Genomic DNA, 18,998 nt, shown 5'->3' with positions numbered 1-18,998 from the left:
CCGTGAACTACTAATGCACATAAATAGATGCAAAATAAGGCTGGGATTCAACCTAAACGTTATTAATCAGAAGCAGTGAAGAGCCAGCGATGACATTTTGCTTGAAGTGAAGGATGAGCGTGAAATTTTCTACTGGACATGTTGAATTTCAAAAGCACGTGCACGACACTCAAAGCGTCTGTGTATGAGTATGTATATAAAATCCCCCACAAACCTTACTTACTCTTACTGGAGGCCTATAAGGGTCTGACACCTATGGAAAAAGCAGAAATAGAACAATCAGTCTTTCTAAAACTAGCCAATGTACAGAAAGGTGGGGAACTTCCTTCCTCTGAACAAGTAAAAGCATTTAGAAAGCAATGTTCCACAGAAGTCCCCTGTGACATGGGAAACCTAAAAGGCTTAAAGAAGGCTTAAAACTTCTCTTTCATTCCTTGAACCAAACTCAGCAGAATTTTATGATAAACAAAGCGGCTTCATGCCAGCAACTGAACAGTGCCAGTGCTTTTCTGAACCTTGTAATCGCTCTGAAATGGAGCGCGTAAAACCACCCTCCAAGCAGGGCTTGGGGGAAAGGTACTGAAGGGGTTTCCTGCCCCATTTCCCTGTGACTTTGTTTAAAGAAGCCAATACATCCCTTTGAATTCACGACTGGTGGAGGCTACTGTCTCACCAGAAAAAGGAACTTCTGTCCTGACTGCATGTTCTGAGTCCAGAGGCCAATCTGCCCACCAGCTTGCTCTCCCTTTTCTTGGGAGCAATCCCCACATTTACTGTAAATCCAGGTAAGCTTTAAGGAAGGTTATATATTGTTGCCTACCCCTGGAGTCTTCTGCAGCAGCGTATGGTGGACTGCACCTGGTCTACCTGCTACATCAATAGGGTTTGAAGTCTGAAAGACAAGAACAGAGCGTGAATAATACTGTATCACACCAGCAGTACATTTAACATCTCTATCTGATGTTAACAGCATTAATTAGTCCATGTTTGCACTGTGCTCTGAGCACGCATATTGCTACATTAGTGCTAAATGTTATCTCTTACTGACAGCCAACAGCATTTAACCACCATGTCATCTATTATTACTGAGCAGCAGCAACAGTGTTCCAGTAGCACCCCTAAGCCCCACTGAAATCACACCCCGTTGAGCTATGCAGTGTGCAAGTGCATGGGAAGAGACAGTCCCTGCCCCAGAAGCTTGTTCTTTAGACAAAACAGGCAGGAGGCAGGAAGAGGACGAGAGAGGAGGCCCTGCCTCCCTCCATGTTTCAGGCAGCAACCAGTACAGCAGTCGGGAACGGAACAACTCCAGCATCCTGGTCCCACGAATATTCCACCCACTGGACCATGGCCCCTCTCTGACTGGGGCCAGGTAACACAACGCCTACACCAGCAACAGCCCATCTATTTGCTTCGACAAGGCAAAATGAGAAACCTTAGAAGGTGCTTGTGGGTCTTTTATAGCTTTGCGTTGTTTATCCCATCATTTTCCAGCAAGAATTAAACACCTCATTGAACGAATCCCTGTTCCTCCTCCTCCGGATCCCACCTGTTGTCCTGTCCTAGATGATCCCCAAGAACTCGTTTATCCTCTCGCTCCGGCATTCTTCCATCTCCCACTCCCAGAGCGACTGCACCTGGTGCCTCTGCACAGCTGAGTGTGGAGGGGTTAAACCTCCCTCCCCAGGAGATTATTTAGCTCACATTTTAGGCCAAATTATGGGAGATTTCAAACAGTACGAGGCATGAGCGTGATCACGGGCGTGGGAGGGAAGATAGGTTTTAATTTGTCTAAGGCTACGTAACTTCCAGACTCATTAAAACGAGAATTCTCCTCTGTGTGTGTAGGTAAGTCAGTGCACTCCCCAGGCAGATCTGAGCTCTCAGGGCCTCTCTGACAGCTGAGGTATATATAAGGTGGCAAATAAGTTACAGCTATCATGCAGGCAAGAGCTTTAAGATCACAACATGTTAATAGCATGGTGTCATCCTGTCCCTTTGTCCCCTGGAGAAAGACGTGAATGCCTCCTCCAGCGAAGTAAACCGAATACTTCTGACCTTTTCAAGTTCTTAGCTCGTGAGAAATGGCCTTTGGGAAACTCACTGAGAAGTTCACCGTCAGCCTGGATTTATGTGCAGTGGACTCGCACAGCTGTAGGCAACTGACATGGGAAGGGGAAAAACAAAACCAAGACCTCTGCTTTGGAAAGCAAGAAGGGCAGGATTCAGCGTGCCAAAACCGAGTCAGCAGCTCTGTAGTGATTGTGGAGGCTTTAGTCAAACAGCTTGGGAGGGAGAGAGCATGGAAAAAGGATGCAGTAACAATGACTGGAGAGGCTTCGCCTAGAGCTTGAGCTCTGTCTCCTCTAGGAAACTGTAAAATAATGTGCCAAAGTGGCAGATCCACTTTTTAACCTACCCCTCTCTTTTTCAGATGCTAGACTGTATGTAAATACAGCACTGTCCAGAGATCAAGTGATGTCAGTGATTAACCATGGCACCAGAGTGTGACCTTGCGCTGCTTAAACTCAAGCTAGCAAATGCTGGATGTATCTACCATTAAAATGAATGAAAAGCTAGTTATAACACAGCACTAGGAACTGCTCAAAAATGTAAAGGGTCTGTGCTCACTTTTTCTTTCTCGCCATGTAACTGCTTCTCCTTAGGCCTAACGGAATATATTCTACAGTGAGGTGGAATCTGACCAGCTCTGTAATGAAGATGGAAAGCAGAAGACCATGCCATGGGTGTACCAGTAGCTCCTCATTAAGAGGAAGCAGCTTTATGGCAAAACACAGCCCTAGCTGCGTTGCTGGCAAAATTTGGCAATTCCACCTTATTTGTGCAAGTGGCAGATCAAGTTCACACCCTGACAACTCGGGGTCTGTAGGGACTTCCCTGGCATCCCTTGTAAGAATAACAGCAATTAACACTGGCAGACAAACTCCATCAAGGGATGGTTCTGTTCTGTCCCTCTTCCTCCCTCTGTTTTGGTGAACTGATCCTTTCCTAGGCCTGCAGCCACTACATACAGAACTCCTGCTTGGGGGGCACTGACGAAATGCTCCAGCTTCCATTAAAAACATTAAGTTAAGGGGGAAGGTTGTAAGAAGCCTTATTTGCAGCACTTGCTAATTACTGACTTGCACAGACTGCTGAGGGAAGCACATCCCACAGACCTGCCTGGCATGGTTATGGAAATCCCCTTCCAAATGCAAACAGGAACGGCCTGGCTACAGTGCTGGTCCTTCAAGCCTTCTAACACAGGAGCAGAGCTCAAGGAAATGCAGTCTGAGATAAGAAACCTCTGAAATCACAGCATGGGAGGAAGCTAAACATGCCACCTGACAAAGGAAGTAAATGCCCCATTTCCAAACAAATACTGTGTAGATACAACACATTTTTTCTTGTTTGGAGAGACTTAACAGTTCCGCACATTTAAAAATAGTTAATAAAAAGAACATGTCTGGGAGGGGGGAAAAAAGCAGTGCACACCACAGAATTCGCCAAAAATGGGGGTTATCATGGCAACATTTCCAAATGCCAATCAGTGCTAGTTGTAATGACATGTTACAGCTGCAGTGCACCTTTCAAACACATTATCTCAAAGAAGCTTGCAGGCATTAATCAACCCTTCTAAAACCCACTGCAAGATAACTTTATAGATGAGGAAGCTGAGGAACAGAAGGTTTAAGCGACTTGCCCAAGGTCAGACAGTGTTGGAGCTGGGAATAAAAATTCAGCCCCTTCAAATTGCTCTACCCATTCACAGCAGTCTCTCCCTATTGTTCCCACACTTGTGCAGTCAAATTCTCATTGCTTTTTTTTTCTGGGAATAAACACAATTTCTCTTTTGCAATCTCAGACCATTAGATTTATAAAATGATTTGGGACTCGGTGGTCTGTTACGAGCTGTAAATATTTCAATCCAATAACGCACTGACTGTATGCTTCTCCTCCAGTTTCAGCTGACCTCCCAAGTGAACCACTATAGCCATTTCCAAGGAAGGATCTGCAGTGCCAAGAGAAAATTTCTGCTAAAGTGTTGGCTGCTTTGTGCACAGGATGCTCACAGTTCTGCAGGGTGATCTTCCAACCCTGTGCTGCCTTTCTGCGGGTTCAACCATGTGCCACAAAATCACCAGAGACACCACTCTGAACACAGTTTCTCTCCCAGCAAAAGAACAAAAGCCTTCAGAAGAAGAAGTTTGTACCTTCGGTTGAAATGCTCCCTGAAGTGACCCAAAGGGACCTGAATGTGGAAGCATGGGTGGCATTCCAGGCATTGCTGGAGGATAGGTTGGAAAGAACTACAAAAGAAAAAGAGATGCTTATGTCACAGGACGACTTGAACAATGATGGAGGTAGGTGCCAAGCCTGGCACACACAAAAATAGTACTGTGCTGAACAAGTGCCACAGTGAAAATACACGCTAAATTTGCTTTTGGAATTTTTAAGAGCAAAGCCAAAACTTGGAAAATGCACTCATCTGATGAATTTTCTAGATAGTGCTGAACGAGTGTGCCTTTAAAAATTGTGGACTACTGCAGGAAGCACAGAGCATAATTTGGGGTTTATGTTCCCTTTTCGTTAACTTTGCATTTTTCTGCAGTTGCAAACAAATCGATCCTGTTTTGAAATGTGACTTGCTTTAATTTTCAAAGCAAAAAAGAACCATAAGATGCTGCACTGCACTCTAACCACAGGCAGCATGCACACCACCTTGCAGTTGTGTAGGCTGGGTTAAATTTTGCTTAGGCCTCTCCTGAGCACATACAGCAGTTTTTCAAGTCCCAAAACATGTCGTTTTTGTGCTTTGGAGCAGTGGGGAGCACCAGGAAGAAACCACCAGTCTGACTTACTCCTGTGACCTGAGCAAAACCTTGTGAAAGAGCCATGCACTCCGGGCTGCTGCACTGGGAGAAGCACCAGCTGCAAAGATACTGCAATGACCGCTGATTGAGCAATTCCTGCGCATTCCCTGCCATCCCAGGCACAGCGATACAGAGCCACAGCAGCAAAAACGCAGTAGGCAGAGATTTTTAAAAAAATAAATAAATAAATAAATAAAAAAAAAGCCCAAAGAAAATTTTGTACCTTAAAAACATAAAAATCAGGACGGAAAAAAAGAGCTTTAGGAATGAATGAACCAAAACACGACTCATCGACCGAAAACAAGCAAAAGAAGAGCAAGCAGGACCATTGACAAAGAGACCGAGTGGAAAGGTGGGCACTCACGTTGGAATGTCGGAAGTAGGGGTTGTCTAATTTGGGAGCATACTTGTCGAACTGGAAAGGAAAGAGAAAAAAAAAAAAGAAAAGAGGTGAGTTTGGTTTTGGCAGTAGCAGACACATCAGCATTTCAACACAGACAAATAATCATGGCCCGTGTGCACAGCATTTAACAGAGCAGAACTGACTGGTTATTCCACACTCGCTCATCAGGGAGCTCACTGATCTCCCAAAGCTAACAGAGAGCAGCCCCTGGGGGGGCTTCCCCCTGCTGTGGGGCAACCAATACCAATTCCTCTTTCTCTGGGTTCCCGTAAGAACCAAAATTGTTTGGGAAAGGGCTTAATGGTTTTAGATGCACAAATCTCGATACATTCCCCCTCCCCTGCGAAAGGGAGAGTGTCCCAGAGAAAAGGTGACTGCTAACCTTTTCCATTCCAGCATGGGGTTTTACCACCTCCATGGGTGCAGTCTGTGCCCCTTTTGTCTTGTACCCCCTCAGAAGCAAAACCAAAGCACACACACATTGCATTTCTGAACAGTATGTACACTCTGCTGGGGAGGAGGGAGCGGGGAAGAAGGCAGGGAAGGGAGCTGTAGGACCCCATGAAAAGCTGCTTATTTGGCAAGTCAGCTGCTGTTTCACACTCCTCTACGTGCAGGAGAGTAGATTTGTAATTTCATTAATTACAGTTATTACTGGAGCCATGTCCCCTCCAGTGTAAATACCATAAATTACCAAACACATGCAGCTGTAAATTTCAACACTCTTCTCTGGTGTTGGGATTAGCAGACCTGATCTAGTGGAATATAAGAAGATGTGAGTGAAATATAACAAAAGAGCCTTGCGAGTTGTTTTTGGTCTGAGGGCTGACATCAACGGGCACGGGTGGGAGGGAGGGAGCTGTTCACAGGCTCGGGTATCAGGGTTCTTAAATGACACAGGAGATTTCTGAGAAAAGATTCAGGATTGTTTTACACGGACCGAGAAAAGGAGGGAAGGTGTTTACACACGAGTACATTGAGCAAACACCTGGGGCTGGATTTTGGACGGATGATATTGCTTTTAATTGTCTCACTGCTAAGCAGATTACAACCCAAGGATGTCACTGGGCAGTCAGCAGTGGGAAAGGAAAGTGAGAAACATTTTTGCTCCTGGAGTCCTTGGTAGTTCTTCCCAAATGCTGCTTTGGCTGTTGCTCCTGGCGCTTGCCAGCCTTAGCAGAGCAGGGTTATTTCTGCATTTTGGACACAGTGTGAAACAGAGAGGGGGAAAGAGCTAAATCTTGTGCTTTCAATCTCACAAAGTAATCGCCAGAAATGGGGAGAGAGTGCATTTTAAAGTACTGACAAAATCCATTTGCAGCAGATCTCTAACAATTTTGTAACAGCTGCAGCAAAGTCTCCTTGTGTTACAAGCAAATTCAATGACAAAATGCTTATTACACGGCCAGGAGGATCTCTCCCACCAGAACCAGCCACACACAAATTAGTGGTTGTCGATGTAATCAAGTAATAAAATGCCAAAACTGATACAGATTAGGAATCAGGAGGAAAAGGGGCAAAACTCATATCCCCTGAGATGCTGCGCTGTGGTGAGAGCTCTGGGTAAGCCGGCACAGTCTGCCTGCACTGAGCAGTTATGGGGACCGTGTTTGGGACTGGAAGCCACCCATCTCGTGGCATCCTTGTTGGTGTCTTGTGGTGTGTTATGGCAGCTGGCTCTGGGAAAGGGGGAATAGAAATTCACACCAGGACACACGAAAAGGAAACTACAGGGACTCTGGACTTGTCTCGTGGGTGTTGTATCTACTCATGGGTAGCAGCATGGGGGACCCAGAGGCTTGGTGTGGGGGCTCTGGATGGAAAGGAGGTCCCTTCAGGAGTGCTGAAGGGCAGGGACAGCACGCCTGGCTGAAATGAAGAGGGCTGGGTTTTGTTTGACAAGAGTGGGTTAGGCTTTTCGACCAGAGATGCTCTACTTATCCTCACATTTTGGGCTGGGGTACGCACCATGGGAGGTGCAGAGGGCGGCATGAGCGGCGTCTGGGGCAAGCTGGATGGAAAAGGAGTGAATGTGTGCTGGTGGGTGTGTTGGTGCTGATGCGTGTGTTGGTGCTGGTGAAACTCCGCTCTCAGCAGCGGCACCGGGCCAAGTGAGGCAGCGGCCCGGTCCGAACTCTGAACCAAAAACCGGTTGTTCAGCTCTTGCCTGAGCAGTTCGTGATCTAGAGGAGAGAGAGAGAGAAAAAAAAAAGACACAGAGGCCCGTGGGCCTGTGAGTACCACAAAGACGGAGGAGAAAGAGTCAATATTCACCTGGCATTCCCTGTTTCTGCAGGTCATGCTGTGGTGGTTTTCTACGTGAGGACTCATTGGTGGAGGTAAGAGAGATGCCTGTGACAAAGTACCAATCAGAATCCCCGAATGAGGCTGGCAATACATGATTGGTTGGTTGAATGATATCAACAGGCTGGTATCTAAAGGCAAGAGAGAACACCATGAGTCATCACAGCAGAAAACAAAACACGAGAACACCGTGAGGCAGCACAGCAGAAAACACGAGAACGCCGTGAGGGCAGCGCGGCGGAAAACACCGCGGGGGGCACGACCTCCGCCCGGCCCCACCCGCACACCCCGCCCCAGGACACTCCTCCTCCTCCTCCTCCTACTCCTCCTCCTGCAGGCCAAGGGCTGGTCTGAACACGAGCCATACTGACCTGCTTCCATGGGGGGCTGGCACCCACACGCTGCCAGGGGATGCTGGGCCTAACACGTGTGATGTCTGTGTGTCAGCCCCTCCAAATATACACACTTAAGAGGTAAAATTCTGACAAGGTCTCCAAGGTAACCATGCATTTGGGTGGCTGGAAACTACCTGCTCTTCAACAAATTGCCCACCCTGCTCTGCCCCAAGACAGGCACACAGTGACCAGAAACACCCATCAAAAATCGAGGCTTTCTTTGGCCAATAAGTGTTTTTTTGAGATCTTAAATACCAAGCCGCCCTTTCCTCAGTTTCTTACAGGTTGTAATTCTCATTTTTGTCATAGCCTCCGGGATTTTCTCCTGTGAGAAAATACAAAGCAGGAATCAAGTGGGAAGAGGAGAAACACTGAACTGGCTCAAGATGTCATGAAGGTTGCAATGACTGCTGAAACAAAATGTTCCACCATAGGACGTGGCCTCTTCTCAGCATCTTCCTCTGGAATAACAACTTCCACTGAAGGTGAATGTGGTTTAGGGCAGTGGAAGATATTGGCACTTTAGAAATTATGTGACTAAAGACATTAAGGACCACTGTCTACTTGGCCAAAATATCTGCTGGTATCAATTAAATCCATCTGTGGCTTTGCCTAAGAACTTCAAACAGGGATCAGCACTCAACATTATATATTTTCTAAGCAAAGAGCAACCTGTGCCCAAAGCTGTGGATGACATACACCCAGTCCTGACTGACCTACTTGCTTCTGAATTTACATGAATCCCCTTCTTTCAGTGTAACACCCCTTTCAAACTACAGCTCTGAATATAAAGGGGCAAAAGAACACCTGCACTTTAAAGTTTTATTTCATGTTCTGCAGGGGTTTCTTTTAGTTCAATTTTCTACAGTAACATTAGAAATGTCTAAATCAATCACCTTCTGAAGTGATGTGGTTAAGATCTTTAAAAACAGGCACGCTGATGGGGAACTTCAAGGCCTCTACTAGCACTTAGAAGCCTACATCCTATTGAAAGTCACATTTCAAAGCCAATTTTGGGTGCCTAAGTCATTTGCTTTTCAGTAATAAATGTACTGCTAAGAGTAGGTACTGTGTACTGCTACAATCATAATAATAATTCAAAAGCAGAAAGTATATATAACTTGTGATACTGAAGCCTAAGGCACTGGAGCAAAAGAGCCTATAATGGGTTCTCCTTGGATTGAACAAATAAGAAAAAAACCTCACAGGCTGAAAGCACTTAGGTCCAAAACCTAACCTCTTTAGAGAATATGAGTATGATTTCATGTGTGCGTGTGTTTACGCATTTAAATCTGGCATGACTTAAAGAAACTGAATCCTTCTGTTAGCATCAAGATAATCCACTTCTCTGGAGGGAGAGATAAAAGCGAGCTGGCAGTTCCAAGTGCTCTGATATCCAATTTCTTTAAGAGACTTGAAGTCAGACTGATAGATTTGCAGCTGGCTCCAGCCCATAGCCCTGTACCACAACTTTGGCCTCTGTCAGCGAAAGGAAAGGCCTGGAGATGTCTGGAGAAGCGGTGTGGCACTCGGAGGAGCGGCTGCTTCACGGCAAGGATGGGATGGCCAAGGAATAACCCAGCTCTGTGCGGGGCTCCAAGCAATGTCGGGGTCAGGACTAAGTTCTTGTATCTGCCAGTGGTGCCTCATCCATCAGGTCCAGTCATGTAATAACACAACCAGGAGCAGAGAGCCCGAGCAGCCCTCTGGATGCCCAGACACCCCTTCTCTGTGAGCACATGTGAGGCGGGCATGGCCCCAAAATGTCAGTCCTGCTCACGGTGCCCTCACGTTCAGAAGAGAAGAGACACAGACCACTGTGTCCTCTGTGTATCCCACACCAGAGCAGCCTTGGTGCCCTTGAGTGGAGGGCAGAAACCCACGCAAGGGTTTGCTCCTGTGTTACTTGTACTGGCTTTAGGTTTCAAAGGGAAGAAATGCCCCCAGAAGTGCATTCCTGTCTCGCTCTTCAGGGCTGCTCAGAAATATATTGTTTGCTTTTAAGAAACTTTTATGTGAATGACAACAGAAGCTCCCGGCTCTGCAGCACTCTGTATTGATTTTATGATGTGCCACTTTGCAGGCATTTCATACAGTGCAGACAAGAGGCATTTCACTGTCTGCAGGGTTAGACGCCCAGACCTTTCCCTCCACTAACTTAGGCTTCTCCTACTTAAATTGCAGGAGAAATCCTTTTAGTAGGAGCAAGACTGTTACTGTTTCCTGGCAAGCTGCTGAATGTGAATAGGTCACTTGATCTTGCACCTCCTGAAGTTAATGGTGAAAACATACTTGCTTTCAGTGACTGCAATATCATGCTTTTAGCGAGCGCTTTGCTATTTCCTTTTGCAACGCTTTCAAAGCCTCCATCACAGTAGTCCTTTGCCTTAAACAGGGGAAGCAATGAATAGGTCTCCCACAGCGCTGCCAACATCTTCCCAGCCATGTGGTTGAAATTCTAGATGGTGCCAGGGCCCGTGAAAGCCGCCAGCTCTGGCCTATGTGGTCCTGTCTCTGGCTGGGAACCCACGGCACTTTTGGCTATCATCATTCCGAGAGCTCACTTTGGACCAATTCACGTTTCTTCTTTCACTTAAAGAAGCAGTTATAAATAATGAGACATTATTTAGCTACTGGAAGAAAAAAAAAGGGGATGCAAGGCCATCAGATTTTTCCACAGCAAACTTGCCCTTTCCTTATTCCTTTAACTGACTCCATAGGAAACAGAGGGTGCGTTTTTTTGCAAAATGCTTGTCCTGTTTAATCCCTGCTGAGTTAGTTGTGGAGTCAAATGCCAGATCAAAAGGAGGCCCCAGCAAGTGAAAGTTGCTGGGAAGTCTCCAGCTGCCAGGGTCTCTTCCAGGGACAGCTGTAGGCTAATGGATAAGCTATAAACAGGGCGTTTAGGGCAGAAGTGACAATAGAATGGGGGCCAGGGTGAACAAAGGAAACTTTTTAAAAGGATGCAAAGACAGTGAGAGTTGAACAGCAGAGCTTGTCAGCTGAGCTGCCCCTGACTCAGACAGAAAGGCCATAGAGCCATGGGCACAGAGCACTGGTCAGAGCACAGAGGATCCTGCTCTGCCAGCAGGATGTGCTGCTGGTTGAAGGATCAGAGCAGAGGACTCAGTCAGATTCAAGTGTTCAGTTACAGCTCCTCTCTGGGACAGTTAGAAACAGTATTTTCACATCAGTTCCAACAGTAGCAGCTTTCATTAGAGAGGGGAAGAGAGAAGGGGAGAATGGCAAACTACTCATCAGTTCCTTGTAATCTGAAAAAACGTCTGATGACTGGAATGCCACACTGCACAACTCACACCCTAGAGGGGACTTTTTCTTTTGAAAATTTTTGTTCTGAAGAACTTCTTACAGGAAGCTACAGCGCTGTGTCTACAATCCCTCCTCTGGTAAAGCACGTGCAGGTCTCCTACCTGTTCCAGGAGCACTGTCCCAGCTCCAGCACTCCCTGCCCGTGGAGGGGGCTGTGTCACGGTTGTTTTACCTGCCCACCAGCCAGCCCATCTCTCCACACCCTCCAGCGCATGCACGGCAGACCAGCCCTGGCAGAGGAAGGGGAACCTACCCGCAGGGTGCCCTGGTATCACGAGGCTGTTGGTGGGTAACGCTGGTGGAGGTGGCAGCGTGGGTGGGGTGGCGAACATGGCCGGATGGTGCTGGTGTTGGGCCTGCGATCTGAGAGAGAAGTGCGAGGTAGCAAGATTAGAGATGGAGAGGGGCAGAGCCGGGCCGGAGGAATGGTGCGGAGGGATCTGGGGGGACAGGGGCAGGTGTTTCGGGAGGCTGATGCTCGTTGCACTGCTAGCACTGCTGCTCCGGCTGCAGAGAGAAAAAGATGGCAGGGAGAGGGGGGAGAGAGACAGAGAAAGAGAATGTTACAATAAAACCCGACACAGTGTGAGAATACATTAGCAAAAACATCACAGTTATGAACACCCATCTCCCTAAGCTGTGCTTTCGCTTGTCTCAGTGGCAATGGAGACAGTTAACAAATCTTAATGAACTTCTGCAGTGGGGCAGAACGGGCCTCAGGCCCTCAGGAGTGACGTTTCCTCTGGTGCTACAGCCCTCGTGGCTATCTTTGAGATGCTGACGATGGCCACGGAGGCAGCTGCATGTTGCACCTTCCTTTAGCCTCTGATGACCTGGCAGTGGCCGTGTATGCCCTTAGGATCATGTGATGCCATGATTCACATCCCTTTTTCTGGTGCTCTGGGTGTGCAGAGCTGCACAGTGCAAGTGACTCTGGGACCACGATGTATCTGCTGTGCAGCTGCAGTCTCACACACACAGGCAAATGCACACCATGCTAATAATTTTTCTCATAATAATGTGTATTTTACATCTTCTTCTGTTATTATTACCACGCTGCAAGTGATCTAAGTTTTGTGGGCTGAAACACACTATCACTGCAGTTAACAGTTGTGTAATTCCCACAATACTGATTATTTGTTTCAATCTAAACCTCTGAGAGTTCTTGAATAGTTTGAAGTATTATTCACCATTTATACTGTGGTGGCATTTACAGGGTAAAACCACAATAGAGCTTAAGTATGCAGGATACTGTGAAATACACATTAATGGCAGCTATCTGTATTCATATTCTGACCTTTGTGCAGTCAAATATTATGCTTTAAATCAGTTTTCTCATCTTGTTTAAACAAGCTTAGCTCTTGTTTGGGAGGCAAGGCATGTTTTCTGTGCCAGCAAAAAGACTATGCAGGTTCCAGTTGACTGACTAAACTCTTTTCTCTAGAAATGTTTTATCCATACCATTTTCACCCATCCCACTTACTGAAGGGAGGCAATTTAAAACAGCAGAGCTAAGCCTCCTGTTAGATCTGAACATGTTAGAGGGAAGCAGATTTCTCAGCCCACACGGGAGCCCTGTTCGAAGGGGCACAGCCTTCTCCAAAACAGATCTCCCTCTTCTGAGGTGAACCAAAAAACCTGATAACTAAGAACACACGGACTTCAGTGGGAGTACCTCTGAACATGAAACAAGAGTGTTGCTCAAACTGAAACCACCTTAAATTTCTAAGGGGAGAATTAGCCAACTCACCCAAGACAGTGCAAAATTCTCTAGAAACTGGACTGAAAGGAATACATACATGCCTTTCCCCCAGAACAGGAGCATTTATCACGTGTTTCAAATGCACTGATCCACCGCTGCTGGAAAATCCAGCCTGTGGAGTCAGCCCACAAAGTCCAACATCCAAACATGGACCATCTTACAGAGATGAGTGTAAGACACTATTCCTACCCCACCTGAAACAAGCCCAGCAGCAGCGTAAGGACGACACGAGCGTCCCTCCCCCCTACCTGATATTATTGAGTCCGTTGTGGGCCACCTGGTGATGCACTTGGTAGTTGAGAGGCGGAGGGATGTGGCTCGGAGGTTGGCTCCGAAGGTCAGGGATTAACTGAGGCTGCGACTGCGGCCGAGGTTGAGGTTGTGACTGCGGCCGAGGCTGCGGCTGAGGCGTGAGCCTTGGTGGTGCTGGTGCTGAAATCACTGGCTCCTTCTTCAACAGTGGGCTCGCTCTGGCACTTGATGTGGGCGCTGAGGAAGTAGAAGTCACAACGGCAGCTACTGGCTGGGGGCTGGGGATGGGCAGGGCGAAGGGCACGTCGGTGCTCAGTTCCCGGCTCCGCTCTAGCCCAGACACCTTTGGGACATTGGCTGCTTTCGCTTCTGGCTTGTCATTCAAGGTGGGACCTTACGGAGCAACGAGAGAAAGAACAAAGCGCACGGTGAAAGGTTTGCATTTCTTTCCCTGCTTGGTGGAACGCATGCCTGGGAAAAAAACAAGTCATGTCGGAGCTCGTGGGAGCGTCGTGGGAGCGCTGCTGCCACAAGATGGATGTGTGTTTGTGTCTGTCCTTCTGCTGTCCTTGACTGGTCAGTCCACAGTACTTTCAGCATGTGTGTGAGAGACTTAGCTGTCATTAAATGAATGCACACTACAGAGAACACGCAGCTCTGTGACTTCTTCCCAGTCCCAGGGTTACTACAGCAGGAGTGGGAACATGTCTCAAGTTACTGCTACAGTATTTCCTGCTCCATGGAAGTTTTAAGGCTGATAATGAACTCCTGAACACGAGCCTGACCATCATGAGATTTCACTTTCTCGATGCTCTTTCAAGGTAACCCACATTGCATTTAGGCTCAGCTCCAGCTACGACACATTGTGAACCAAGCACTAATCCTTAATGATAACCTTGTCTGTCTTCTAGGGAGGAGATTGCCTGGGATGTCTGTGTGGGAAGTTCAGTGAGCACCCAAGTGGAGTCCTGCTCACCCTGAGCAGTGCACAGCGAAAGCACGGCACGCCAAAACATCAGCAATGCTGTGACCTTGCAAAATGCACCAGTGGGGAATTCCATATGGAATTACTCCTCTGATGCCAAATACTGCCATTTCTCATAATTAAGCTAAACAAAGCAGCCCAAAGGGTTAGAAGGCTGGAAAGGAAAAAGGGAAGAGAGGAGAGATGTTTCAGATCAAGCAGTATCCAAAAGGTCAAAGACAACTGAAAAGACCAACATGAAAGCAATTCAACTCCCACTGTAACTCCCTTTTTGACCTAATCTGTGTATCCAAGGAAAGCTCTTCAATAGTTACAAGAACTGATGCTGTGGATGTGTTTCACATGCACACGCCCCACCGTGCACACACAGCACTTCTGACTTTTAGAATATGTGTTTTTGTGACCCACCAAAACATGCTGGGGGCTGTTTGCACTCTGCTGGCTTGCAGACATGCGAGAGGTGCTACCTACTCTCACTGACACGCTCCCAACACCCTCACAAACAAATTCCACCTTTGAAATTTTCCCGTCTCATCAAAGGACTGAGCCAGTTCCTGATGTAGGAGGTGGAAATAACACACAACACACCCCATGAGCTAATTCTGGTCGTGCAGATGCTCTGACCAGGCATTTGTGAACCAGCCTAGGCGAGGCCAGAGCCCTCACTGCTGCTCCAAGGCCCTGAGCACCCTCGTGCCGGCGGCAGATGAGAGGAGGGCAGCGATGAATCAGAGCCTGCAGCACACCAGCTCCTGCTCTGTACCCAAAGTGCCCACGTGGTGATGGCATCTCCCCTTCCCTGAGATAAAAGGCAGCTTCCCACACTGCTTCTGGCTCTGCTTGCACTCTCACCACAGCACCATCTCCTTCAGCCCTCAATCAATCAAGGCATCACTGCATATGTATAAATTCAGAATGTGAGGAGAGGACGAAGGGAAACATATGAACTATATTTATCAGATGGAAATGTCTGAGGTCTTGTGGCCTCAAACCCACAAATAACAGGAACACAAGCCTTTCCAAACACCGGTGTTTTGGCTGGCAAGAAGTACTATCAACCCTGTACTTTACAGCACCTTATACATCTTCACAGGCTTGACACAATGTCTGGAGGTCCTACATTATTCTCTGCAATAAATATAAGGCTAACTCTCATTTCAGTGAATTTATTTCCCATGCATCACAGGAACCCTGGTTGTGAGATGTAACTAGACTTGGTTCCAGTGCTATTTAGAATTTATTTCTAAAATCAAATTCTCATCGCTCTTGTGCACCATTAGTTCTTACAATGCCCCCTATGTTTGTAAATTTTCCTCAGATTTTATTACAAACAATTGAAAAATTGTCATTGCCTAGTCAAGCCAGGGCTCCCCACACCGAATTTTGGAGGAAGTGTGTTCCCAGCTGTAGATCCCACTGTTTTTCAGGAGCTACCCATTAAAAGCAATTGGGTTTCATTCCTGAGCACAGGTTTCCTCAGAGCCCATTAGCTCTTTCTACCCAACAGGCCTCCTCCTACAGAGTTAAACTTCATATTGGGTAATTATGGGCAATGTAGACTAATGGTGTATATTCAAAACACACTGGCACCACAAAAGTTAGTTGAGTAAAAAGTCAATTAGATCCAAAACAAATCAATGAAGTCCCACATTAAAAGCAGCTGTTTGACCAGTTTTATGTACAACTATCGATTCCCTGTGGTTTCAGCATTAGTTCTCATTTGCAATTTTCTCAAAGCAAAAGCTCAGGCTCCCTTGCTGACTGATTTGACCAGCCAGCCTGGTTGTGTTTGTTAGTTCTAGGGGTAAATGACTAATTTCTGCTGCCAACTCCCATCTCTCAGGCTGCAGCACTGCAATGTTTTCGTGCTTCATTCTTGACAACAATGAAAATATCCACATGCTTGTTTCCCCCCTTTCCTGGAAAAGCTGCAGGCGTGAGCGTGAGTGTCTTCTCTCCTTCTGCTGCACAAAAGCAGAAGCTCTTAGAAGGGAAAGACACGGTGTGAATCCACGGGCAAGGGTGGAGAAACTTCTGAGCCAGCGGAATCCCCAAGCCTTCCGAGCCACCACCCGGGAATGGGCAAAGCCCTCTGGTTTGGTGACTTGCCATTTCCCTTTCTGATGGCTCTGATGCACATATGGAAGTCTCTGAGCTGAAATCCCTCAGAAAGTTACTGATTTTAATGAGAGATGTTGCCCACTCTGATCAGGGTCTCAAAACTCTGCAGTTTCTCCATAGGATGCCTGAATATCCCTTCCAAGGGAACTACCCTCTTGTGTGCCCAAGCTCTGACCAGGCTGACTGCTGCCCACAGATGGAGATGGCCCAAGGAAAGCAACCAAACACTGCCTTTTGTGCAAGCTGGATCAGGTTGCATTGAGATCCTTTCAGAAATTTCTGTTCCTGGGCTCCTCATCCTGAGCCCTTCTGAGCAGATGGGTCCATGGAGCTGAGCACAACTGCCCCCCAAAAAAACACACAGGCCCACCCGACCACACCACAGCGTTCTAGAGGCAAAAATGTGTTTATTTTTACCAAGTCCTAGAGTAATTTTCATGCTTAATGATAACAGGCTGAGCCAATTTGCCTAAGACTTGACAGTCAGCTCCAATAATTCAACCTTAATTAAACCTGAACGCATGTCAGTTCAGCTTGTCCCTTCACAGGAAATCTGACATTTGTAATGATTCATGTTTCAGCCATGCTACGGCAAGGCTGGATCACATCTGCCATTCTCCACCACGCAGAGCGCTACCCCTTTTCAGCATGCCAACTTTTGTTTATTTTCTAACCAAACACTTTGGACTTCTTCCATTGAGAGGTTTTCTTAAATGAACAGACAGTGAGACACGTCTTGATCTGGGGGATGAATGATGACTGAGTGCGAGAGACAGGGGAGAAAGGGCTGAATCTGCTCTAACAAGCAAAATAACAACAACCTGGGATTAGTAATTCTTGCCTCCTTGATCAACTAATTTGTTCATGTGGAGCGCTGCAAAATGTTAACCTCCCTACGCCTTGGGCTACATCCAATGCCAACTCAGGCTGGTAAAGATGAAAACTTAACAGTTTTTAAAAGCACAGGGAGCTTTAGCTACTGCTGGTGTAAATCTGCAGAAATCAGAGGTGAAGTTTAAGGGAAACCCTAAAGTCAACTACACTTTAAACTGCTGTACAAAGGGGGTTTCAGAAGGAGTTACCTGCACCTGAAAGACCATCAGCCAAGATCCCATGTGAAAGTTCCCCGAGTTCAGAATCTGTGACTGGAATAAGCGTGCACTGCCCATCCCCAGGGCTGAGCAGGGTGACATGCCTGCCAGTGTGTAACGACATGGCATTGCAGGCTAAACACAATACAGAAAGTCCCAGACACAAATGAAACCTTTCTGTTACAGGAATTTGCTTTCAAGCTGATTAAGAGTAGCTCAAGTGCAAGGGATTAAACATGTAAAGGCTGCTTTGAGAACTCCAATAAGCAGTTGCTGTGTTATACAAACAGCACTTAGGGCAACAGCAGTTCCAGCCCTGCCTCTTGCTCTTTGCAAGCTGCTGGTTGCTGCTGAAAGGAGACTGTCAACACACGTACAATGTGATTGGAAATAATCTAATCTTGCTTGCACGCCTTTCCTTTGTCTCTGGAAAAAAAGAAAAGTGGAGTCATTCAGACGGCTTTCTGCAGTCTCCCTGCAGTCTCCCTCGTTGCATTCAAACAGCAAGGGTGATGGGGTGATGTGAGAAAGAAATTCCTCTGCTACATCCATCAATGACATCTTTACCAATGGCAATTTCCCAAGAAACACAACAAGCACCATCTGCAGCCCATCTATCCACCCTGAACACATCCTTGAAAACAGACAGAGGCCAGGCTGGCTGTGGTGAATGAACCCTGCTCCATTTTACAATTCCAGCAAGAAACGCTGCAAAAGCATCACCACAGGAATTGCATGTGGCAAGAAGTTGAGTATTTCAGAGGGGGTTGATGAGTCCCTGAGAAGAGTTTGGAAGCATCAGCAAGGGGAACTAGTAAAGAAGAGCATGACTTGACTGCAGCAGGTCAAAACAAAGAAGTAACTAAAGGCGTGCATTCAGTGAACATCAGTAAACATTTAGTGTTTTATTTTATTTTATACTGAATTTTAAGACTGCTGCATAATGTATTGTGGATATGCAACATAGCATAAGCACAAGATTGCACTGGCAGCAATAACACTGACACTGCTAGAGTGCTTACAAGGGAAAATCAATATTTAAGTGCTAATTCTTTATCCCTAGCTGGCTTTTGCTTTTATATAGATGGCTTTTTCATTGCATTTTAGAAGGGTAGCACCACTTAAGACATTAAATGATTAGACTGGTTTGGGAAGGCAAGGCAAGCAGAGCTACAGCACAGAAGCACCCAACATATGGGGCACAGAGTTCCTCCACCTATTTTAACACAAATCAGCTCGAGGTAAGAAATAAAGACCCGGGATTTGCACATAAAACTGCTGTCTGGAAGGGTCCACGGTGTGTAAAGTGAATGATTGTTAGCACTGAGAAGCAAAGGCCGAGTTGCCATCGTGACAGCAGCACCACACGCGTTAGGCTGCAGCAAAGCAACGTCGTGCCGTGGGTTCCTCTGAACGCCACAGGCTCCCCGTGGGTTCTCCACGAGTAATTGCAGGGTTTCCTCACAGAGAAAAGTAAGCTG

At 46.8% G+C, this 18,998-nt stretch overlaps 1 protein-coding gene across 18 annotated transcripts in view; it reads right to left on the bottom strand.

Moving 5' to 3' along the window:
- Positions 1 to 18,998, bottom strand: part of FBRSL1 (fibrosin like 1) — a 492,401-nt gene that overhangs the window by 11,266 nt on the left and 462,137 nt on the right. For 7 of the 18 annotated variants that reach the window (XM_027892613.1, XM_027892620.1, XM_027892618.1 and 4 more), the window contains 7 exons: positions 13,317 to 13,713; positions 11,560 to 11,813; positions 7,225 to 7,460; positions 5,239 to 5,289; positions 4,215 to 4,310; positions 821 to 892; positions 215 to 253 (listed from right to left, as the gene is read on the bottom strand). In XM_027892613.1, coding sequence (XP_027748414.1) covers positions 215 to 253; positions 821 to 892; positions 4,215 to 4,310; positions 5,239 to 5,289; positions 7,225 to 7,460; positions 11,560 to 11,813; positions 13,317 to 13,713 — 1,145 coding nt within the window. Of the gene's footprint in view, positions 1 to 214; positions 254 to 820; positions 893 to 4,214; positions 4,311 to 5,238; positions 5,290 to 7,224; positions 7,713 to 11,559; positions 11,814 to 13,316; positions 13,714 to 18,998 lie in introns of all 18 variants that reach the window. The other 11 variants (XM_027892616.1, XM_027892630.1, XM_027892612.1 and 8 more) reach the window with 10 other exon arrangements.

This window comes from Empidonax traillii, unplaced genomic scaffold (assembly GCF_003031625.1).
Source record: "Empidonax traillii isolate 1590-97213 ecotype Southwest subspecies unplaced genomic scaffold, ASM303162v1 scaffold361:size2146424, whole genome shotgun sequence".
Classification (NCBI taxonomy): domain Eukaryota; kingdom Metazoa; phylum Chordata; class Aves; order Passeriformes; family Tyrannidae; genus Empidonax; species Empidonax traillii.
The sequence above is the reverse complement of the archived record's forward strand: the minus strand, read 5'-3'. Positions and strand labels throughout refer to the sequence as shown.